This window comes from Carassius gibelio, chromosome A10 (assembly GCF_023724105.1).
Source record: "Carassius gibelio isolate Cgi1373 ecotype wild population from Czech Republic chromosome A10, carGib1.2-hapl.c, whole genome shotgun sequence".
In the NCBI taxonomy this organism is placed as follows: Eukaryota; Metazoa; Chordata; class Actinopteri; order Cypriniformes; family Cyprinidae; genus Carassius; species Carassius gibelio.
Genome location: NC_068380.1, coordinates 7911342 through 7937072, shown reverse-complemented (window position 1 = coordinate 7937072; position 25731 = coordinate 7911342). Strand labels below are relative to the sequence as shown.

Here is a 25731-nt window from a genome sequence, read left to right as displayed (position 1 = left end):
TGTTCCAATAATATTTATGACTTGTCCAAATCTCTAACAATTCCTCAAAAGCTCTGTAATACAATTAACCTGAAAGTGAACACATTCCTGCAGTCCGAATCCAAACCTTATGCCTCTAGAGTCCAAACCTACTTCTTCTTTGTGTATAATAAGGAACTGTGAGACTAACTTTAAGAGTAAATAACATTAGTAGTTTGGTTCCCAATTAATTTGGCATGACGTGGTAACGGACTCAAGACTGCATACAGCTCATTGTTCACAACACTGGTTCAGACTGTGCTACATTTTAACTGACAGTAATAAATTCGATTTTTTTTTTTTTTTTGTGAGAGAGATTTAAGTCTTAAACCAGTGGAAGAATGGGATCTACCTTACTTGTCATGTTTATTGCCTTATAAAGCTGAGTACCGAGAAAGAAAAATGAATACATTTTTGAATTAACATTGAATTAACAAGTCAAAAGAGCCAAATCACAAGTCTCTCTGATATTTTGGTCACCTATGACTTGGGTGCCTCTTTCGATGTAAGAAGAATCAATAATGTGGGATGAGTTTTAATGTAAACTGTAACTCTAATGAGGAATTAGCAATAACAGCAAGGGCAACCAAACAAAACAACCAAACAAATAACAAATAAAGTGCTTTTAAATTCAGATGGTAAACTCAACAATATTCCAAGGTTTTCAAAACAAGTGAAGGTACAGACTGGACTCAACATCAACATCAGACATCCCTACTGAGTTCACAGTTCTTAGTGCCCTGGTGTGTGACCAGTTTCCAAATGTCTCCATCAGCACTTTAAAACAACGGGTGTGTTGCTGCACCTCCCAGAGACAAACAATATTGTGTGTCAGTTGAACAGGTTCCTTTGGGAGGACAGGCACAGACTGCATGACTACTCCTCTCACGCAATGTTGTTTGGTATTTTCATGCATGTCACATGCTTGTAATTCAAGTGTCTGTTTTCCAGTGAAGGACTATAAATTACCATGATTATATAAATATATCGGGGGCTTTTCCTCCTTGTAGGCAAGGCAGGCAATGCCTCAAAATATTGGATGCGGGAAAAAAGATTGCAGTACAAAAATAAAACAACACCACTATTACAAAATATAACTTTAAAAAGTGTATAAATCACTAGTTTTTCTAAAGAATTTTTTTCCTAACAGCGACATTAGCAAGTAAAGTAACAGTGAGAGTCTGCTTCTCTCTCGCCTCCCCTCAGCCCATTGTGTTTTAACAGGCCCTCCTAAGTGTGAGGTGAGTTTGGTGGGGGGTAATTGAGAATGAATGAGGAAAAATCACATCAGAGGAGACAATGCCTCCATCGTGATATGATTGGATCTGATTGGTTATGTTAGGCTATGATTGGTTCATGCAAAAAAAAAAAAAAAACCCTCTTATAATCACTTAGTTACATCAAAATTAGACTTAAAATGGCCTGAAAACATGATCTGTGGGAGTTTTTAGTGAGTAATCCCTGTGTCTGTGACCAATATTTACAGAGCTTTGATGACTGATGAACCAAATAATTAAAAAAATGACACTTACTTGATGAGATTCATACTTCATACTTCAAAATTGTTAATGTAAACATATTAAATAAAATTGTCTTTTGTATTCTGGTAGTTAAATGTATTACAATGTACAACGTGATTGAACTGGAGTCTCACTTTTCTGTCTGTTAGAGATAAACCAAAATGGAGAAAGGAAGACACCACCGGGGAGGTAGAACAATTTATATTTATCAGTGTCCATCCTATACCAGGTCCCCTGAGGAAGAGGGAGGGAGGAAAGGGGGAACATTATCCTCTTTACTCCAGATTAAAGCGTTGTGATTGACCCTACTACTTTCTGGATTGTGTGATCCAGATGTGACAGGTGCTTGTGTCAGATGATGCTGGATAGGGACATTAACCCCTTTGCCCAACACAGAGACATACAGGGACATTAACACTCTCACCTTATACAGACACAGAGATTTACGGCTTTTTACTGTGGCCACTTGGCACAGTGAAGAAGTACTGATGTTGCTGTCATGGCAGATTTATTGGGTACAGCCAGAGAAATGCAAATCCTAAAAATAAAGCAATACAATACATTAATCATGATACACTATAAATGTTTGTTATTTACCAATACTAATTAGATATTTATAATATAATAATAAATATTTATTTCTGTGTGACTTTAAATATAGGTATACTGTACATGACAGCGTTTAGAAATTAGATTTCCTTGTAAATGCAGGTCTGTTTTAAGTGAAAGCAGGATGGAAACATATTTAGAATTAAAGTTAAAGTTTAATCTTTCATTTGGTATACTAGCAGCCCCTATGCTGACTCAAATCTGCTAATCGGTTCTTTCAAACTGTTCTTTTTAAAGAATGTTTCAAGAGGAACAATTCTCAGAGATTCTTTGAATACGTCACAGCGTTATTGCTTAATCACAGGCTCAGTGTCATCCCCTCGTCTTATATTTCCTGCTATAAAACATACCAAGAAAGCCATATGTGGGGACGCATTGCTGTTTATTATTGTGTGTGTGTGTGTGTGTGAGTGTGTGCGTGCTGTGCTCTCTCTTCCTCTCATACCCTCCCTTTTCTCCCCTTGTGCTTTCCCTCTTCCCTTCTGTGTTCCCTCTCAGTACTTTTGCCTCTCTCTATCTTTTGAGGTACCTCTCTGCCAAATGTATTCCCAATATGTCCAGAATTTCCTGATAATACCCATTTTATTTATAACACATATTCTTGCTTTATATAACACACATATTTAATCCATGTTCTACTGGCTGAAAGGGGTACACCACCCCTATTGTATGCCTATTTATAGCTATCTTTTATATAAGAGAATAAAGATGAAGTTTATCTTGTGTCTGTTGTGCCTTATCTTCCCGGGTGTTTTACACTTTGAGGAACTAAGAACACTTTGGTGGCGAGATTGAGGTTGGTTTAATTGTCCATACCAAAACCAATTCTTATTCATTGTGATCAAACTGTAATAGCCCACCCTTAGGTCACAAACATGTATACGACTATTACAATTAATTACTTCTCGCTGTAATTTTCGGTTTTCGAATCTTTATGAAGCTCGTGAGCCATTCAATTGAATCATTGAAAAGATCCGAATCAAAACAATAGCTCTCTCACGAATTGGGCATCGCACATACCCTCCTCTACACATCCCTCCCGTAGTGCTCCAGCTTTCCGACTCGTGAAGAGACACGGGCGCCTGTCATCCGTTAACCACCCGAGCATCTCTGGCATCCAAACGCAGTTTCTAACCAGAAACACTCATTTGACTCATCGTTTGAGTGGTATATAATGCCACAACGTTTCTTCGTGGTCACATCGTCTGATATTGTAAAACTTTAAATGCTCTTGTTATGGCTATCTGAAAGGTTCTTGCGGCAGTTATAAGTGCTAACTGAAGCTTATATGAAACATTTTTGCCTGACATCTCTCGGAGCCATCTCTCTCTAAAAAACTCTCGGGGATTGTAAGACTTCCATGTCGGCGATGTTGTTTACCATCGTAACGGATACCTGAGACAAGGGGTCAGTAGTTAAGAATCGGCGTGGATCGTTTGAAGATCTTTAAAAAAGATAAAAGTTTTATCACATAGCCTATGACACGGATTATTAAAGATGAGACGCTTATTTTGACTATCACAGTGGGATAAAGTACAGCGCGTCATCACCGCACCTTCAGGATGTTCCGGCGAGGTAAGACCAGCGTTTTAATTTATATAAGTGCGTTTTTGGTATAGTTCAAGCAGATGCATGATGCTGAAAGTAGGTAACATTTCTATTCATTGCGCGCGACTCTTCCACGCGCATCCGAGTTTATATATCAGAAACTCTTTATGGGATTTTAACCAGGCTAGTTTCAGGTCTTGCATTTGACTGTGCGCCGATGAAATATTAATACACACAGCACATATTATTCTTAAAAATAGACAAGCGATGCCGCACTGCAGCTGACAACAACTAGAGATTACTTACTTCACGCGCTTAACTGGTACTAGTAAAACACACGGTAATCTTTTTGTTTCTTTTTTTAAGATGAGAGAGGTGGTGCATGGCGACAGGCTCCCATGGGACGAGTGTTTGTGAACTCTTGTATGCTGGCACACACACACACACAGACACACACCAAAAAACTATATATGCGGGAATTTTGTTCTCTATATCAGTACTCAATATGTGGAATATAAGCTATATATATATATATATATATATATATATATATATATATATATATATATATATATATATATATATATATAGAGAGAGAGAGAGAGAGAGAGAGAGAGATAGATATAGATATATATATATACTCTACTGTTTAGATATCAAAACAAATCTTGCAGAGAATAATTCAAGAAACATCCCCGTCATGAATTTTGATGCATCAACATTCGTGTGTCCACAGAGAGGTGCTGTTTTACCTTTGTTAGGAAGTCGTGCGTGTCACAATGTTGTTTTGGATATTTTTGTTGTGGGTTTAATTTGACTAATGTTTTTTTTCCCGTTCTCTTTCTTAGTTTAATGAGTTGTAGCAAATTATTTTGGATGATACTAGCCTATTTGAGTAATTTAGATTGTTCTTGACCTGCCCACATACCTGCATGTATACACACAGACATCTAAAGAAAGAACCCCTCACAGACCAAATGGTTTTGACATTACAGCAATGATATTTACTATACATTACACCTAAATGTAACCCTCACTTAAACTTATTACATTACGAAATCTAAACCAAAATCATTTCACACAATAACAGACAATAAAATGATAAGGAGTTATGACTGTTTATTGCTGATGTTCCTAGCAGTAGGGGTCTATGCTTACAGCCCCGGGGTACAGAAAAAGGTCTTGAATGCATAATAATGGTGAGCAGCACAGATGTGTTTTTTAGGTGTTTGTGATTGTGACCACTTAAAATGCCTTCACATCTTGGCTTTATATCGTCTTTTACTATATTTTCAAACCTGTATCTTTACTCAAACAGACTTTTAGAGAAGACCCTCTTACAGATTAAATAATTTTCTAATTAAGATAATGATATTAACAATACCTTAAACATAACACTCAAAGAAACTAGTTGACATTAGTTGATGGAAACCAAAACATGATTTTGCTCATTTCAAATAATAAGAACCGCTTCATATGTCCTCACAAGTCAATTTTTGACATTTTTATTGGCACATTTTCAAAAACCGACCCCTTACCCACTCACACATCAATTTTAATTAAAATATATCCCAATATCAGCAAGAACTACTTTAATTTGCATATTTTTGTCAATGGCTTTGGTGTCTGCTATTCTGCTATTATGTAACTACCTAAAAAAGGAAAAAGAAAGGGAAAAAATAAAAATAAAGAAATCCTCCATCCGGTTATTTTTTCCTCTGAGGAATGACAGCAGAGTCATAACACTTTTACTAATGTTCAGCCTGCAGCTTCAAACCAGCTTGCTCTGGGAACTGCTTCCTCATTTTCTTCTCATTACAAAGGAATGTGTGGGTTTGAGTTGAGGCAAAAGATGGGATGGAGAAACAGAGAGGGGGGATTTGTTTGTGTGCTTAAAACATTCTGCATCAGCTGTGGCACTGAGCCCCTCCTCAATGCAATCACACAATAACAGACAATAAAATGATAAGGAGTTATGACTGTTTACTGCTGCCATTCCTAGCAGTAGGGGTCTATACTTACAGCCCCGGGGTACAGAAACGATCTTGAATGCATTATAATGGTGAGCAGCACAGATGTGTTTGCCTGCGTCAGATAACGTGTGGTTTTTACTGCTCACGGGGTTTCGACTGGTGACACACTATAGGTCAACAAAATTCCAATTAAAACTGCATTAAGTGGGTATTAAGTGGCTAATTTAGTCTCAGATGCCATATGGGAATTTAGCATATTATAGTTTTATATTTATGCAATTGGCTGATACTTGTTATTGGTTTGTGCAGTCTTTGGGAATGAAAAACCCATGATCTTAGTGTGTGAGATGGAGTTAGATGCCAGCCAGCTAGCCAGACAGACAGACAGACAGATAGACAGATTGATCGATAGACAGACAGATGATAGGTAGGTAGACAGATGATAGATATATATATATATATATAGATAGATAGATAGATAGATAGATATACATTTTTAGACATAGACCAGATAGACAGGTAGATAGGTAGTCATGTGATAGGAAGACAGAGAGATTTAAAGGGATATTTCACCCAAAAATGAAAATGGTCATCATTTATGCACTTGTTTCAAACATGCATAAGTTTCTGTATTCTGCTGAACACAACAAAAATAGACAGTTGACAGTGGCTGTTGACTTCCATAGTATTTTTTCCATAATGTTGAAGTCAGTGGCTTCTGTCAACCGTTTGGTTACCAGCATTCTTCAGAATATCTTCTTTTGTGGTCAACAGAAGAAAGAAACTTGTACAGGTTTGGAACAACTTGAGGTTAAGGTCATGATGACAGAATTTTCATTTGTGGGTGAAATATCCCTTTAAAGGGTCAGGTCAGAATTAGTACCTTAAGGTAATAACACCACATTTCACAGTGTGCTTTTATGTGACGAATGACAAATTCATGCTTTCTCTCCCTAATGCTGCTTGTGAGCTTCATCGAATCCCCAAAGGATCAAGAAATAGAGATGTTAAATGTAGACGAGATGATTCTGCGGGCCAAAAGGTTCCTGTTTTATTGGCAGGTGAGACTGTGGATTTGAAGCAGCAGGAGGCCCACTAGCTGCTTGCTGTAATGAGACCGTTTCTTTTTCTGCCCACTTCTGCGATACCCTCTCTTAACCCCAGATTGCCCCAGGTTCTCTACAATATGGCAGCTCTTTTTCCATTATCCTTCCACCTGCGTGACATCCTCAGCCTAGGAGTAGAAGCAGCTCAGATTAAATAAAGGTTTGAAACACACACACAAAAAAAATCTATTGGCTGAAGCGCAGGCAGGAAACAGGAGGCTACTTACCATACAAAGTGCTACTGGCTGGGCAGTGAGCCGGTGCGGCTCGTTGGCCCATTTTAATAGCTCGATCAATTGAAAGCTCGTTTAGTCAAAGATTTCGCACACAGCCAGAAAGAAATGGAGCTAGTACGTACCCACCCCCCCACCACCTGTGGTGGAGAAAATCTCTCATCCCCACAATTGCAAACCTACTCTTAATGATGATTCAGTGCAAGGTTCCTCACATTATAATTTCTAAGCATTTCTATGTTTGTAGGTGTCTGTGGCAGGAGGTGGCCAACCATTAGCATGTGAAAAGCTCACTGCATTTACTAAAATAGAGCTGTAAGTGACTTAAGTGAAGTTAAGAGGCTCTAAATGATTGTTCAACAGGTCTTATGTGTACATACAGTGACCTTCATATGTGGCTAACTGGATTGTAATGGGAGCCTTGCGGAAACTTGGTGATCACAATTAAAGACATACTGTCTATGGATATAAATTGATATGTTAGCAAGATATATATGTCTTTAATAGATTTGAAGCATAAAGTTAGTTTTGTATATCTTACATATGCAGTGCTTAGAAAAATGACTCCTTAAACTTAAAGGAGTAGTTCACCTAAAGTATACTGTATATATATTTTTTTAAATAAAAACACTTTAAAAACTGACATTTTCAAAATTTCCTCATGTGATCCACAGGAAAAACATGAGGGTGAGTAAATGACAGAATATCAATTTCTTAGTAACTAATTAAAACCCTACATTTACAGAGATTAACCTGAAAGTTCGTTGTTTTCAACATATTTTCATGTAAATTATAATTTTTCATAATTTTTCATATATATATATATATATATATATATATATATATATATATATATATATATATATATATATATATATATATATATATATATATATGTGTGTGTGTTTGTGTGTGTGTGTGTGTGTGTGTGTGTGTGTGTGCGCGTGTGTGTTAGGGAAATAAATATCAATATGACTTAATAATAGTAGTGATAATAATAATAATAGTCATTAATATTATTACTACTATAAAGCAGTGGTGGTTCTAGGGTTTCATCCTCAGTGGGGCTGAGCCCACAAACAGACCAGTAGATAAAAGATACAAATAACTTAAATAAGCTTCAGATATTGCTTATAAATATACAAACACATCCATTAAAACTACAGAAGTTACTTAGTTGAGAGCAGTGAGTGATTCTCTTGTTAACATTACTAACAAAAGAAATGCACGGGTCCATTATATTAATTATGACAGCGGCTGAGTAACGCTTTGAGAACTCTTTTGCTCCGCCTTCCACTTTAATAGTTTTAAATCACTTTAATGTTTAAACTGACAAGCCTTAAATCCATGGGTGTCTGAACCATTGTATGCATTGTACTTTTTAAGACCAATGATATTAGACCCACATACAAGATATGTCTGTTCACTTTTTAGAGCGCCATCAGTCAAATCCATTCCACTTGAGGAATGCCCTAATAAAATAAACTCCATTGCATGTTTTAGCTACAGGCTTGACTTCCACACTGCTGCTTCCTCAAATCCATTCTACTTGACTTAATTCAGAGTCCATACAGATTAAACTCCATTCCATGCTTTCACTCGCACCTTCTGCACTCCCATGACACAGCAAGGTAAAGAAAGCATCTTGGCCTGTCTGCTTGGGCGGGTCTGGCTGTGCGACACTACACTAAACAATTTGCTATTAAATCAATTTTTATCATTGGTTTGAATGTTGCTTTAAAAGGCATCATATAGTCTTTGTTGCAGCACTGAATTACAGTTACTGCTATAAAATATGACACAATAAGAAATATTACTTTTGTAATGTTTAAATTTAAAATAAAACATAGTTTTTAAGATAATTAACTCTAAAATGATACTATAATATATAATAATAACATTGCTGTAGTTCTCTCTAAAACATGTTGCACATATATTAACTCCATTAAATCACAGAACTGAGAATCAAACTAAGCCATGTTGCAAATTCGTTTTCATTACATTAATGTATAAAGTGCAGACAGGCATGTGTAAATTGGGCCTAACTGCACAATTATATGGGAAAAAACACTGTTTTTCTAATATAATTTATTTCTAGTCGTACACTAGAAATGTTGTTCAGAAAAGGGCACAGCCATGAACCCATTTGTATATATGTCACATCTTCTCAAAATGTTTATTTATTTATCACAGTTCACCTCATTGCTGGATAATCACCAGAGTATGCTCATATTTAGTATTTCTAGAATCATAAAAATAGATCCCAGCCAAGTCTGACCCCTTTACTGTGCCATGCAGATGATTAACGCAAACATTTGGCCCTCTCTTTCTTTTTGGAGTGTTAATTAAATCTGAAATGGAGGAAGGCGCGGTCATTAGCTGATGATAATTAGGAGTCAGCGTGAGAAAAAATAAACAATAATCTTTCGGCTGAGGTTTGCGGTGTCACTGCCTATTGAGAGATTAATGATGTATAAACGGAAGAAGAGGCGAACCGTACGGCGAAAGGTCATCTGTGACGTGAGCTCTCTTTGGAAACAGGGAGGCACGACGCTGGGTTCTGTTTGTGCTTGTCAGCTAGCTGTCTCCCTGACTGCTGAATGGTGTTTGTACAGTGGAGGAGAGTACTTCCCGCATACCATTTCCATTTTATTAACTTTGAGTCAAGTGAGCTGGGGGTGAAAGTAGAAAATGATCCGGCTCTTTGTCAAATGCCTACAACTTTCAGGGTACTTGCTTGACATAAAGCACATACAGGTCAAAACAAGGAGGTCTGTAATACCTGGAGGAAGCTGTCCATTGCCATTCACCTCATGTAGTTGCTCAGGCTGTACAGGACCCCTGAATGGGACCCCTAAAATCAGACCCCCCCCAAAATTCTACAATAAATATGCTTTTAATATTCAGGCATCTAAGGATTTGTTTCTACTGCTTGTTCAGACTTTTACTTGCCTTTGCAACATTTTCACTTGCCTCAGCACAAAATAAATTATGAATATAAAATACGTTTTTAATCAAACATAAAATTTATTTATTTTTTTGGTTGTTTTAAATGTTTTCTTATTATGATACATTATTCACATCTATACATTTAAACGGAATTTGCATTTAAATATTTTAGAAATCCAAACTTTGCAAGGACTAAAAATGCATGTAAATAAAAAATGTAATATGTAGCACTAGACCAATAAGAAAAGAGACATTACTGTCAACTGAATGGCCATTAATAGAGAAAATCATTAGTTCTGATTCCTAACAGTTAAGCAGCCAAACTCTGACTCATTGGTTGGCATAGTGTTTTTTTCCACTAAGGGACTACACAGGTCTTGAGTTCATCTCTCTAAAGGATATGATTGTTTTTATTAGACCAAGTGAAGCTGTAAAACACAACTCCATGTCAGCTGATATATAATAACGCATTTTATTTTGACCTTCTAGGGCTGTAGAGTCAAGTTAATTTACTTTCTTACCTTTGTGCCTTTAACATTCAGGGTTTTCCAGAACAGTGTTGTTATTGGTAAATACAATATAAACTAAAACCATTAAAAATAGTTTTTGTTAACTAAAAAATAAATCTTTAATAAAATCAAAATCTAAATATCAGGTAAAAAATCCCCCGAAACTTATAAAGCTTGCCTGGAAATAAAGTACTGCTTTTTCAGAAATATAAATATTTTTTTTAACCATTTGAAATGTGCTACAACTTATATTGCAAAGTGACTTATGTAGTGCAATTAATGTCAAGCACGCAAAACACGCACATTTGTATTTGTGTTGAATGAGAAAGTTATGTGAGCCCAAATTTATGTATAGCATATAGCACATTTCCCATAAGTCATAAGTTTTAGTTCCACTATAAATTAGCTTGTTTAGGCTTGTCGTCTAAAATAAATGTTGTTTATAATGAATGCCACTATAATTTGTGTTTGTTTTATACATACAGTTCTCATTCTTGTTCTGTTCTGAATACAATTAAATTCAGAGGATTTGTTGTGGAGTGAGGGGAACTTAAATGCATGTTAATAGCATTTATAATATTTGTGCATTTAGATTTATTTGCCAGTATATGACACTATTTATAAATATAAAAATAATACAATGTGACTTTATCTAAACATTAAAGAACTAAAATTACTAAAACTAAAATAAAGCTAAATATAAATATTTTTAAAGCTAAAAACTAATAAAAAATGTTTAAAACTATTAAAAACTATAAAAACTAAAATAAAAACTGTAAATCTAAAAATGAAAGCTAGTAAAAAATATGAATAAATAATATACTATATCATAAAATATTATAGTAATACTAAAATAACCCTGAAAGGATTCAGTTGCTTCAACCCTGGTCTAGTGATGGCTTTGCGTAGCTCGCATGATAATAGTCGCAAACTTACATAATGAACATCACTGGACCATTTTGGACACTCTGAAGTGAAGTCTTCCCAGTTGCTTTAATGAAGGTGAGTTAAAATACAGACTGTGCTCATTTGAGCTGCACCATCTGAAAGTGAATACTTTGTCCATGAGGCTCTTAAATGATTTACTGCATTCAGAAAAGATGAGAGCTTCGCCTTGATCCCGACAGTTTAAAAATGGAACACTCATTATCACAGTCTGTTAAAAGACAGAACAAGGACGTCGTGTCTGGCGAGTGTGTTTTACCCTCTCTTCCTCCCAGACATTTGTATCTCAACTGAAGGCAGGAGAAAATACACACCTTGAACATCAAGCGCTTTTGACGAAGGCCATCCAGATCGGTGATTCGACATGGCAGCCTTCACTTTCCTTGAGACATGACGTAAAGATGTGTTCAAACACATCTCGGACTCCACATAAAATTAGCTTGTGGAAGTAATGTGAGAGGGCATTCTTCACTGCCATATCGGGGTTTTGGCCATGTTTTATTTTGGGAGACAAGACGAAGAAAGGACTGTCCCTTTCCATGGCACCTTATACTCTCTCCCCTCTATCTCACTTGTCTTGTTAGGCCTTTCCTAATGGGGCCTGACACCGAGCTAACAGAGATTGCTTACCACGGTAAAGCGCACAGAGTTTATAGAACTGCCTGCTTATTTTCAACCTGTATTTTAGGGCATGCATTACCTTCCTGCCTTAGGCTGGGCAGCCTGTCAGGTAGTGTTTGGGGTGCTTTTCCCCAGTGCATGGAGCCTCAGGCAGGTGCTAGTGCTGGTGCAAGAGCTGGTGCCCAGCCGGAGGATCTGACTTGACAGTCCAGTGATGATGATGTAGCTGACTGTGATACACCTTATCCTGCACACAAAGACATATAGCACATTATGGTTCATTTACCCACACTGAAATAAAATCAGTGAAGGAGTGAGTCCAAAACAGTTTTCATTTCGAAATTGCTAGAATTTTTCACAAATGACTACAAAGAAACAGCAAGAACCACTGAATTAAATGTGACATAAAAAAACTGAAATAATATTTTCTTGTAAAACACTCCATCGCAGGCTACAAATTATAATTAATAAATTAGTTTTTGTATGGCAAAAGGCAAAAGTAAAGCCTTCTTTAATGTAATTTTTTTTTTAAATAAATGCTGTACTTTTGTACTTACTTTTCATTAGAATCCTGAAAAAAATGTATCTCAGTTTCCACAAAGATATTAAGACGTGTGACTGAAGACTGGAGGAATAATGAAAAAATTCAGCTTTGCCATCAAGGAAATAAATTACATTAAAACATATTTAAAAATAGCAAATAGTTACTTTAAATTATTAGAGTATATAACAATATTAGTGTTTTAACTGTACTTTTGATCAAATAAATGCAGCCCTAGTGATCTTAAGAGACGTCTTTCAAAAATATAAAAGATCTTTACGACTAGTAACAAACTAGTATAGCATATTCATTAACGTAACTCTGATATTGGGACTGCTTGACGGTTTCTGTTTGAGTGCATACTTTGTCTTTAAACATTTAAGACTTGATGTGAAGGATGCCATATTGCATTTTTCTCTCCTGCCTTTAGATGTGTTTAACTGCTTTTAAGTACATACATGTGTACCATTTTTAAATCTGCCTTTAACCGAATCCTTAAAATGATTTGCTGTTATCATGAAGTGTAATGATATCATAGCTTTGAAAAACAGTTCTTTACTTTCCAGATGAAAACAGTGAAAAAAACAGTGTTTATACTTTCAGGTTGGAGTTATCATTTTGTGTGAAGTATCATGCTGTTTTATGTTCTCTTCCTAATTGAGTTAGACTGTTAAAGAGAGGCTCACAGACTAAAGCTTCTGCAGACAAGGAAGGCAGGAATAATAAAGGGTTGTCAGATAAACAGGTATTAGCCATTTCAGGCTTGGCTCTGTTGATTTGGAGAGCATCCTTTATAGAGGAATACCAGCCAGAAAGAAAGAAAGAAAGAAAGAAAGGTGTCACATCATTTAAACAAAAAGCAAATAATACAATAAATAAAGCACAATGTTTACTCCTTTAATATAAGCAGAAAAGGCCATCTCAGCTTTCATATGAATTACAGTCTTTTAAAGTTTATGTTTGTGATTTTTTTTTATATGTTACAATTTAGGGTTCATTTTTTTCCTGTGTAATTTCAGTATACTTCAACTTGAACTTATTTCATTTAATTGCCAATGCAACATTTCTAATTTTCATTTATTTTTTAATCTCATAATTGTATTTTATTTCAGCTTTACTTCAATTTTAGGTAATTCTATTAAAATTTAACTGCTTTTATGGTGATATATTTTTGTAAACATTCTACAATAGTCTTCCATGAAAGAAAGTCATATGTATGGAAACCTATTTCCACCTCATAGTAAAAGATAAGAAAATAAATTATGAGAGGAAGTTTGAAATAAGAAACACATGCACTCTGAGAAATACAGTTGAAACAGTGAAATATAAAGTCACAAAGTGAGATGCAAGGTCAGAATTGTGAGATACAAAATTGTAGTTGGGATATATAAAGTCGTAAATAAAAGAAACAGAGTCATAATTGTAAGATATCCACCTTATTTTTCCAGTAAGAGCGGGCACGGCCATTTGTAAATTGAATGTATCTGGCTTCCAGTGTCATTCGCTTCCAGCTATCCTTCTTGTTATTTCCCTACAGCGGCTAATGAACCGGAAGTCTCGCACCTTCACAGAAAACGACTTACTTTAAAAAAAAATCCAAGGTAGAAACAGGCTTTCATACATATGGGTTTGGAACACCATAAGTGAGGGTAAATTGGACTCAATTTTAACCTTTTGGGTGAGCTATTTTTAACACAAGCTCATAAAATATAAACCCTGTGAACCTGACCACAAATAAAGTGTTTGACCCTGCTGCATTATACGCATTCTTTAAAGGAAATGCAGTAACAAAATATCATAGTGTTTGGAAAAAAGATTTCACTGAATATTACTATAAAGACTTAAATAGGTTACTGTTTTTGTAGCCAACTAATGAGCTAATGAGCACATGATGTGAGCACTGCTATGTTGCCAGAAGTCTTGTGGAGATTGATACTGCAGCACCTAGATTAGTCTAGGTCCATCTGAAAGAGTTCTCACTAACAGATAGAATCTACCAGGCAGGAGCAGATGTTTATAAATGGGGATACAGAGATAGAGCGAGAGTGGAGAGCAGTGCTTTCCCTGTAGATGAAGATGTGAAGCTTTGTCTTAGATAGCAAGAACAATGAAATGGTTGGATGTGTACATTTACACAAGTGTGTGAGTGTGTGTTCATGAGCTATTGCATGTCACTGCGACACCACTCCTTAGGGGAAAGTGAAGCAGAGGCTGCTGGGAAGGCCTTGGGGATGCCTGGTGCAAATGTCAAACCAGGAACATGCAATTCTGAACTAGATTGATGTAACATCATCAAAAACAGTGATCTCCAGAATGAGAGATGTTGTAGATGTGCAACAGTGCTTAGTATAGAGACATTAGAGACAATAGTGGTGGGGGATTTGAATCATTCCAGTGATTTGATTCCTTCGAATCAGTTTATTCAGTGAATCATTCTGTAGAATACATAGGCTGCATCTGAAAAAATCATTCCAAAAAAGTACACTCAATATATTTTATAGCATATGTAGTACCTTATATAATGTGTAGTATGAATGTAATCTAGGCATGCTAGATTCACCATGTTTTCATTGTCATATAGTCTACCAACATCAGTAGCATTGCTTACTCTCATTTCTCCTCTCTTTGTACAAATTCATATAAATCAGCCACAAATTCACTAAAATTTAAAATTTCTATGGGAAGGAGTGAGGAACAGAAACAGGATTATATTCCAAACAGAGACATACAGAGAGGGATTGTTCAGTAGATCACTGTTTTTTTCTCTTACTCCCTCTGAGCCGTGGGGATTCACTGGAGTCTGGCCCCTGAAGATGCTAGACAGAGAAAAACGACTGTTAACTAAACTCAGACATCACTATAGATTCAGGTTGTGCTGTATGAGTGGACCATATACACTGCGTGTCTGGAGGAGAGAGAAAACAGGACTTTAAGCTTATAAATCTGAGCCAGGTTAAAGCCTATTGGTTAAAGTAGCCCACATAGTTGTAGCTGGTGTGGCTTCGCTTATTGGAAACCCCTCTAAAACCATGAAACCAGCCGATCATGATTATCTGCATGGCTACGTTTGCCAGCCTGGTCTGTTTTGCTGGTTTTAGATGGATCATGGACACTTTACAGATGCTTAGGCATGGAGATGAGCTGGCAGAATTAGCTAAACACCATTTTAACCAGGCTAGGAATCTAGTTAGACCATTTTAAACCAGCTAAAGCCATCAAACCACCATACTGTAGGCTAATTTATACAATTTGTAGCAGCAGGGTTCCTCCACTTTCCCATCTTTTCCCCTCTCTATTCTTCTTTAAAGTTTCATGCTACACTAGCAGTGCTAACAGGCGCTAACTGCTTGACATTATAGAACGAGGCAACAAAACGACAGTTAGGGCACAGATTGAAGTTAGATTTTTAAATGTTATTCCCAATGCAGTTATGAAATAACTTGTGAATTTTCACTAGATGCTGAAAGAAACATCACAGAAGCAAATAACATTTACCTCAGGCCATATATACGTACAGTAGGCCCATATGTGTGCTAATGCTCTTACTGTTTCTTTTTTATGTAAAGGTAACTCTGAAGGGCACAGCAGCACAATATGTCCTTGTTAAGCTCTCTGTGGATACAATAAACCTTTAATTATTTAACAATAACATTTATGAGAAAGAAAAAACGAAGCAGCGTACAGGACTTTTGTTGCCTGCACTGCTGTGGAAATGAGAGACCCAGGAGACCATGTGTCCTCTCGAACACTCTCTGACCTTGGCTATTGATTCCCGTGGCTTTGCCTGCCCTTCCTTAGTTGTCAGCGTAACTTTATAGCCCTTTAATGACCACTCCACTATCATTACCATGGTTGGCTGACATACCAAACACAAAATATGGGCCTGAGTATGTTTCAAACAATATTCATACACAAGGTGCAACATTGGTTTTTGCAATTGGCAGCAAATTCACTGCTTAGTATTTCATTGTTCAGGGTTGGAAGAGCTATATAAACAGAGTGGTTGCAGACAAGCATTGATCAACACGGCTTTTCATTGATTTTGCACTTTTGTAGTATCTAAATTCCATTATTGACATTATTGTGCTGCTTTGTTATTAATGCATTGGGTGTTTTATTCAGTGTTTTTTAATGAGGACTTGTTTATTGATTGAGAAGTTTGTGCCATAGATCAGGTTTGACTTGTTTGTAATGAGTTACACTGCAAGCTCCAGCTTTCTTCACTTTCCAGTGTATTTTTCATAAGCCCGTTTCACACAGTAATACCAGTAAATTGCCATAAAACCGTAACCATAACAAATGTACCAGTAAATACAAAAATGCACTGTTCAGACAGGCAACGAGGATCCTTCTTTTTACGGGTAAAGCACTATTCCAACATCCATTTCAAAATATTGGTAAAATGTTCCCATTTAAGTGTGCTTTTGGCCCTGAGACATCGCATTAGATGACTTCAAACTGAACTACCGTAATTCCTTAAATAAAAACCAGTAGTCAAATAAATGCCGGGCCTTTTATAGAGGCCGGGGGCGTGGTCAACACGGACAAATAAAGGCCGTTCTTAAAAACGCTATCGCTTTTACGGGTTATTTAAAACAATTACTTATCAAACAGATGGAATTAGAAATAAAGACCTGCCTCTAATAAAAGCCTGCTTCAAATAAAAGCCTGTTACCTTCTGCAGTTCAGATAAATAAAGGCCCCGGCTTTTATTTGAGGATTTACGGTACACAGCACGAATTAAATCTGCATCAAAATGTTATGATTGGCCCAGAGTAGACGTCTTACATCAGTGCGATCTGAACTCGTACGTGCTCGTACTGGTAATCTTCGTTCTGCATTTACAAACAGCATCATAATGGTAATTTACTGGTAATATTACAACTTCCCTTAGTGGTAAAGGATCTCTTAACGGTAATTTACTGTTAATTTATCAGTAAAGACTTTATGTATGAAATGGTCTATAGTCTTGTCTGCAGCCTCTGCGTGTTTCTCCCCCTTTTGAATTATTAAAGCATGTTTTGATTGCCAGAATGATTGGGAATCTCAGGCTGAAACATTCAACAGCTAAATCTTCATGCTTTCCTCTTCCTCTTTTCCCACACTTCCTTTCTCTGCATCCTTCTGCTATATTTTTTTCTTCAAAGTGTTTAAAAACAACATGAAACTTGCATCGACCCTGTTGGCTTTCTTAATAAATATCCCTGGTCTTACATGGCAAATATGATGACATATTAAACTTGTCAAGTTTCACTTTAAATAAATAAAAATAAAACATTAATATTACATACAGTATATTATGTGACAAAAGGTTGTCTTTACTGGATTACAAATTAATAATCATCCTATTTAAATTGTAAAAATTTTATACATAAATACTACATAAATAGTACATATTTGCACTGCGTTTAATTTATGCTGATTCTAATATTAAAATGCAATTACTGTACATTAATTTTTTTAATTCACAGTAATATTTCAATTAATTTAATTTCAAATTAAAAGTTTAAAAGTGCTGTATTACAGTTATGATAATCAACATTGAAAGTAATAAGAATGACCAGAAAAAAAATTAATAAAATGCTTTGACTCATCAAAATCATTTGTGCCAAAATGTGAGCAATTGTCATGAACATAATCTCACAATATGATAAATCCTAATGGTCCAAAAAATAATAATATATTTCTTGATGAGCTATATCTACGACAGGTTTTTTAAGTATACACAGTTAATTATTAAAGGAATAGTTCACCCAAAAATGAAAATTACCCCATGATATACTCGACCTCAAGCCATCCTAGGTGAATACCATTTGTCTTTTTTCTTTCATTTCTCACCAGAGCTTAACTCCAATTGTATTCATCTTAAAGAAGAAAATCATATACAGAACACCTAGGATGGCTTGAGGGTTAGTAAATCTTTTTTTGGTGAACTATCCCTTTAATAGGTTTTCATAGTCTTTCCTGAGATTTTTAATGTAATCATATAGCAGAAAAGCAATCTTTTCAGTGGACGAAACTGATGTAACTCAAGCTTGGAAACTAAGAGCAATGATGAAAGCCTCGACCAAAGCTTTCAGTAAGTCTGTTACTCCAAAGATTCAGTTTTACAAAACTAAAGATAGATCTTCCATGGAAATACTCCCTCGTGTCTGTAACTCCAGCACTTTGTGAGTATTTTAACAGCATAAAGCAATACTGTACACCATTGGCGTCAGAGCCATTGCTTACATAATGGATTGCATTAACTCTACATCTGCCTCTAGAGCCGTGAGGCTGCGCAGGGTTTACGTGCTCAGATGAGCTCGTCTGGAGCTGTAATGTTGAGCTGAACTTGAGTTCAAACCTTTTATTTCTGTAAAGGAGTTTGTATGTTTTCTTGAACTCATGCTAAGATTGTTTGGAACAGCATAGCAATAAACTACTTTTTGCAGAATGCAGTATGCACAGAGGCTATGGGAATTTTCTGTGTGAAAGGAATACGCAGACACTTACATTTGCTAATATTATTATTATTTTCCAAATATGAATTAAAACTTAAAGTACATTTGTAAGGCACAATTTAAGTGCACATTTATTTGACATCTTAATATAATAACAAATTTTATAAAATAAGTATCATATTAACATTAATTAATTATTATATGCATTCAAATAAAATAATAATTGCAACCAGAGAGGATGATTTTAATTAGATTTCTATTTAGCATTACACTATAGCATTATGTGAATTTAATTAAAGCAATAAATAAAGTCACTTTATTTATTTTTTTATTTAATTTAATTTAATAGATTTTGTTTTTATTGTGAAATAATATTTTTTATCTGTGAATTAAGGGGGGGGGGGGGTGAAATGCTATTTCATGCATACTGAGTTTTACACTGTTAAAGAGTTGGATTCCCATGCTAAACATGGACAAAGTTTCAAAAATTAAGTTGTACGTTTGAAGGAGTATTTCTGGTCAAAAAATACTCCTTCCGGTTTGTCACAAGTTTCGGAAAGTTTTTTTTCGAGTATGGCTCTGTGTGACGTTAGATGGAGCGGAATTACCTTATATGGGTCCTAAGGGCACGTCTGCCGGAAGAGCGCGCGCTCCCGTAGAGCAGAGCACTGAGAGCACAACAGATGTTCACTGATCAGAGCGAGAGCGTCGCGAAATGTCACAAAAGAAGTGTATTTTTGGTTGCCAGGGCAAGGCAAAAAAAAAAACAGCATTAAGGGACCAGTGGATGGAGTTTATTTTTACAGAGCATCAACGGAGTTGTGCAAGTGTTTTTGTTTGTTCCCTGCATTTCGAAGATGCTTGTTTTACAAACAAGGCCCAGTTTGAAGACGGATTTGCGTATTGTTTATTTCTTAAGGATGATGCAATCCCAACGAAAAAGGGTCACGATCGTGTGTTGGAACCGCAGGCGGTGAGTAAAACTGCTTCAAATATCTCTGCCTTCTTGTTAGTGCGTCCGCCTCCCATGCCGTGACCCGGGTTCAAGCCCCGCTCGGAGCGAGTCGTTGCTGCTGCTGCTCTAGTTCAGTTTCAGCCTCGGGATCTGATTCTGGATCATTAATATAAGGCTGAATCTGACTGTTAGCCATGGTTTGTTTTGGATGTTTTTTTCCTCACGGTAATGTCACAGCTTCCAAACGCTTTCAACGCAAAAGCCTACTCGCGCTCGTGATTCTTTAGCTCCGCCCACATGTCACTCTTCCAGCCGGTCGTGTTTTTCCGGAAAAAAACGGTACAGACTATCTTTCTCTTATGAATATAATAAAACTAAAGACTTTTTGGAGCTATGAAGGATGCAGTACTACTCTATAGGTACTCAAAATTAACAGAATATTGAGTGAAAACGAGCATTTCACCCCCCCCTTTAACATTTCTTTGTGTGATTCGACCCAGTGTTCTACATTCAACAGCTATTGTGTTCATTAATGCAGCAAACCAGAACTAATGACCGATGACCTTACATTTTGTTAATTCAAGGTCAACAACAACGAGAGGGAGTGTAATAGAGAAAAAAGGGGATAAAAAGAAAGATCAGGAGAGAGAGAACATCGCCTTTCCTTTTTCAAGTGAAGGAGTTTGTTTTTGGCACATGTTTATATGAGAGATAGAAAGAGTGTGAGCAAACAGAGTTTAAATAGGTCAGTAAGCATAAAGCGTGGGATCAACCAGCCTTTATTGGACTGTGACAGTGCAGGGACAGCTTTGTGCTGACAGTAGATTTACATATACTTACTGACCACAGGGTTTCTTCCCATAATCTGTGATGTGTGTGCGTGTGTGTGTCTGAGAGTGTAGCTTGATACTGCTTTACAGTGTGCTCACAGAGGTCAATCATCTTACGAATGCATCATGACTAAGCTGCTGGTATTAAAGTCTTGAACTCGTTAAAACGAATAAAAAAATACATAAAAAAAATAAACACCAAGCGATCCTTTAAAATGACCGTGAACTCTGCGAACATATAAATTACCATTCCTTGAGGGAGTCAACGTGCAGATCTTTCTTTTGCAATTTTCTCCTCCATCTCTAATTCTGGCTCTGCACAACATTCTGTAGCATCTTGGCAGTAATCGTTGTTATTAAATACGATCGATCAGTCAGTGACGCATATCTTTCTGCCGGTGGGAGGAATGACTATTGCTAGCAAAATAGATATTGGCCTAGAGACCACAGTACTAAATGGGGGTTTAACAGTCAGTCTTCAAGAACATTTTTGTAATAAATGAAAGGCAGTTTTCAATTTTTTAATCCTTTTATGTGTTTTAAGGTCTTTTGAAAATGACTCAGTCTTCTGAATTGTAATTATGATGTAAATGTATTTCAAAATTTCAGGAGCGTGCGCTTCCTCCGCATTTGTTAAGTCTGTGTTCCCTTATAATTGGTTTATCTCAGGATTGGGAGCGACTATAAAACATTATTGTTTTAAGGAAACCGTTTTGAGAGATTAGTGCCGGCAGCCCTCATTTAGCCATTTAACCCTCCACTCCATCCTTCTCATTGTGTAGTCTAAGATTGAGAAATATCTATAGTTCTACAATGAATACCAGCCAAATAAGATGAAACACAAATGATTCACATTTCTATGGACTGAATTATTGACCGGAACAAGCAAAAACGACATCTTTGATGCACCATGTTTAGCCCATGTCATAGCTATCAGTTATGACTCGAAGCTTCGGGCCGAATGGGAGAACCATTTTAAGTTCCATTTTTAGTGATATATGGACTTAAATCAAGCCATCCGAGCCATTGTTGATCAATAATGTTTAGCAGATTCCAAATCAGTTCCAAATATATGAACAATTTCCATTTGTTTTAGTGAGTTTTTAGTCAATATTGAAAGAAAGAAATGTTCATTTAATTTTGTGTACGCTTCGTTTGCCTTTATAATGTATAATTGTTCACAAGTATAGTTAGATTAGTTGTTCTCAGCTGGTGATGAAAGTTTGGGAAAATAATAATAATAGAAATAACCATATAATTTGTTTAGTTAAATTTAATTTAAGTTTTGTCTACATCTCCACAATCTTAGTTCATCCGTCCATGCAATTTTCAACCGATTTATGAATAAGAATGGAAAATTACCTCTCCACATCATCCAATGAAATTTGAACTTCTTGTGCCAGATCATGATTGATTTTTGTATATATGCATGACGAATTGGCACTGATGAATTAAGCCATATTCTAAAATATATAATATATGGATTTTTTATTAAATCGACACACTGGCTTTGATTATTGATGAAAAAAAAAAGTAAAAAAAAAGTAAAAAAAAAATGTTTGGTTTATTTTTGTCTTCCATCGACCCATAGGAACTCACTGAAAGAACCATATATGGCTCGAGAGCCTAAGTTTCCAAACAGACTGTGGAATATCAGTCAGTTAAGCAAAATGCATGCAACGTATTATAGCAACTCCTCAGACTGACAAATATGTAAAAATAAACAGGAATTTTCAGACTTTTGAGCGATTTCTTTCTGTTTTGTACACAATGTCATGTTAATTATAATTCAAATGCATTTTGTTTTATTGACCACAATATTATCATTGCTATTTGTCGGAGAGGGGCATTTTTGAAAGTCATGGCCACGAACCATAAGGGCTCAAGCACCCAAAGCCCCTCCTCTGCTCGTGCCAAGGTTCAGTAATAAATCAATGTTCATGTGAATTTAGCTGTGGCACTTTGCTTAAAAGAGCATTTATATTGAATTGATTCGCTGACCTAGCGTCTAATAATGTCTTCTGCCACATGTGGCCTTTCCATCTAGGAAGGATCGACCTCATATATGACAATTCAGTGTGATCTTATGAAAGATATATACCTTAATTAATTTCCAATTACGGATAGGTGATTTGGCAGTGTTCAGGGCCAGTTGTGTGCCAGTGTGCCCCTTCTCACCCAGCTCTGAGGAAACGTGAGATGGTCATGTGATCTGCCGAATCACCGGGTGGATGCGTATTTACAGTACCTGTATCTGCATGGAAACTCATGAAGGTATTCTTTGACCACCTTGAAATGATTTAGTATACTGATTTTTTTTTTTTTGTATCATGTTAGACTGCGAATGTGACTGTTGACATGTGAAACACGTTGGTTTCATTCTGGGCTTTGTGATGACATACTCATAATGCAAAAACTGTTATAAAGATTGCGTATATTATTTTTTTTATTGTCAAAATATTTCAAAGTATTATGCAAAAGTAAATGTTCACGAGAATCACTGATAAAACTGCAAAAAAAGATAAAAAAAAATATGTGAAATGAAATTAAAAATGTGTGAGTAAACATTTCAGGAAATGGCTGCTCTAGATTACCAAGTCCCTCTAAAGATTTAGTGAAAATCATGAGAGAGGATGTAAGCATCACTGAAACACACACACACACACACACACACACTGAGAACATAGTGGAGTTAATTACTTTCCATGGATAAAGGCAAAAGCAAGATAAAAACGAATGAGAAAGTGAAAGAGAAGTGGTGAGAGATAGAGAGAATTAGCGTTAATGCTTCCAGGCATTTGTTCAGTCATTTCGTTAACAGCCTGATCGATTATCTGTCAATGTGTCTTGTAAGTGCATAACCTTAGATGTGTCCTTATTCACTTACATGGGAGAGCAATCAGCTTTAACATAGTGCAGGGCACACAAACACACATACATATATATTCAGCATCTGATATAATCTCCTTTATTATATAGACCTCTTGTAGTGATAAACATTGAAATAATCAGGTCCACGTTCTGTTATCCACTAAGATAATACCACTGTCCTCATTACAACCCAACAAACACAGCACATGTGTATGTCTGCAGACATCTCTGTACTGCTGCTGTCTTCTTGCTGGAAAAAACAGGTCAGAGCTGTCTAACTAACCAGACACTAAACTCATGCAGTATACTGGTATTAAAACATACTGCATACCATATCGTAATTTTGCACATTTTAAAATCTGACCTATAGTAACACAGTTGCACACTTTTAAAGTGAGATGTCCAGTTAGTAGCACTAAAAGCACGGTCAGTTTTATCCGAAACAGATGAACATGAATCTGGCTACGTTTTGTGATGTTAATCGTTGTATATATTGCAACAACTCTGAAAAAAATGTTTGATCAGTGGCATTAAAAAATTAATAGGGATGCATCGAAATGAAAATTCTGGGCCGTCATTTTACCAGCGTTGCCCTGTACAGCTGTACTACACCATGTTACAGCACAGTAGCGCTATTGCACACAGGAACAAGTTAACTACATGGAAATTTCCTGTTGGCTACACAATTGGAGCATTTGCATGGGCTGTGAGCAACTCAATGGAATGCACATTCATAAAGCAGAATATTGAGAAGAACATCAAACTGTGCAGTAACGATGGCTAAAGGGAGAGTGAAACCTGTGCGCTGAACACTGCTGGGTGGTGTGGATCGCCATATGTTTTTGGCAGTTTTTCTCTTTCGGATAAATACTGAAAATGCCATTTTAGGCCCTTTTTTCAGTGGCTGAAATTTCGGTGCATCCCTAAGGGTTAATGCTCTGTTGCATTTGAAAATAACTTCAGTAACTATGCCATTTTAGCTTGCTTTTCCAAGTCTTTGAGCTCTTATCTTTACTAGTGTTTCACAAGACTGCAATGCTGTACCAGGTGAGCTACTGAGCAAGTTTACTACATCAGAAAAACAACGCTTGTAAAAAGTTGGTTACTGCACGTGATGTCATAATGTCAAAATGGATCCGTTTCCAAATCATGCATTATGGTAAAAGGTCATTTAGTCTTTATTAATCATTAAGAAATAAAAGTTGTTGGCGTTTTACTGCCTCTATTGCTCATTTCAACTAAAACTGCAGTAAGTGGGTGTAAGAGCCAATTTTACGTTTCAATAATTTGTATGGTATTGTTTCTTGGAGTGTTGATTTCAAGCATAAACTGAATATATCATATTTGTATCTTTCTTTCTGAGGTAGTTCTGTTTTTTCCTGTATTTATTTTATATATATTTATATATATATTTCAGTACTGTTTCCTATGTTTTCTGATGTACAGGCTAATTTCTGTTCTGTTTCTTTAATGGTTACGCCCACTTGGGCGGAAGATTGAACTGGGTACTTGTTCGTGTATAGGAAATAAGGGAGAAACAGTTTTCTTACCGTTTTCGTCTGTCATTAAAAAATAACTCTTGTTTAAACGTTCAAGGTAACAGCAGTTAAAGGTTTAACAGGTGAAACCATAGGAAAGGCTACAGGAGCCATCAGGATTTTGTATAGTTTTGTAATTTTGTGTTTGGATTAAACTTTTTTGATTGACTTCTGTGACGAGTAAGAAGCTTTTTTTCCTGTTCCAGTGAAGTTAACATAGGACTTTGCACCTACATTCAAAGTAAGAAAACTTCTCTTTTTCGTTTGAAGCGAGCAATATTTTTGTTTTTAACGAGAAGATTATCGAGTGATTCACGCAACATCAAAGACCATAACGTTACTTGGATATTAACGGACTTTCGCGGGATTCTCGGCTGAGATTCTCCGATGCCATTTGGATTACATACACTACGGATTTTGCTGATCGGACTTAAGTGAGCTTTCACAACTTTTTCGGACGTTTTGGGGATATTATTGGACTTTGAATATTGCTGAACTTTGCTGCGTCATGGTCCCGCCATG

The 25731-nt window shown here is 36.2% G+C and overlaps 1 protein-coding gene across 1 annotated transcript in view; it reads left to right on the top strand.

Annotated features, from left to right (window-relative positions):
* The first annotated feature begins 3178 nt into the window (after positions 1–3178).
* The window catches only part of LOC128021024 (reticulon-4 receptor-like 1), a 105306-nt gene continuing 82753 nt past the window's right edge, over positions 3179–25731 (top strand). Inside the window, exon 1 of the mRNA XM_052607894.1 lies at positions 3179–3722. Coding sequence (XP_052463854.1) covers positions 3710–3722 — 13 coding nt within the window. The 5' untranslated portion in view covers positions 3179–3709. The remainder of the gene's footprint in view (positions 3723–25731) is intronic.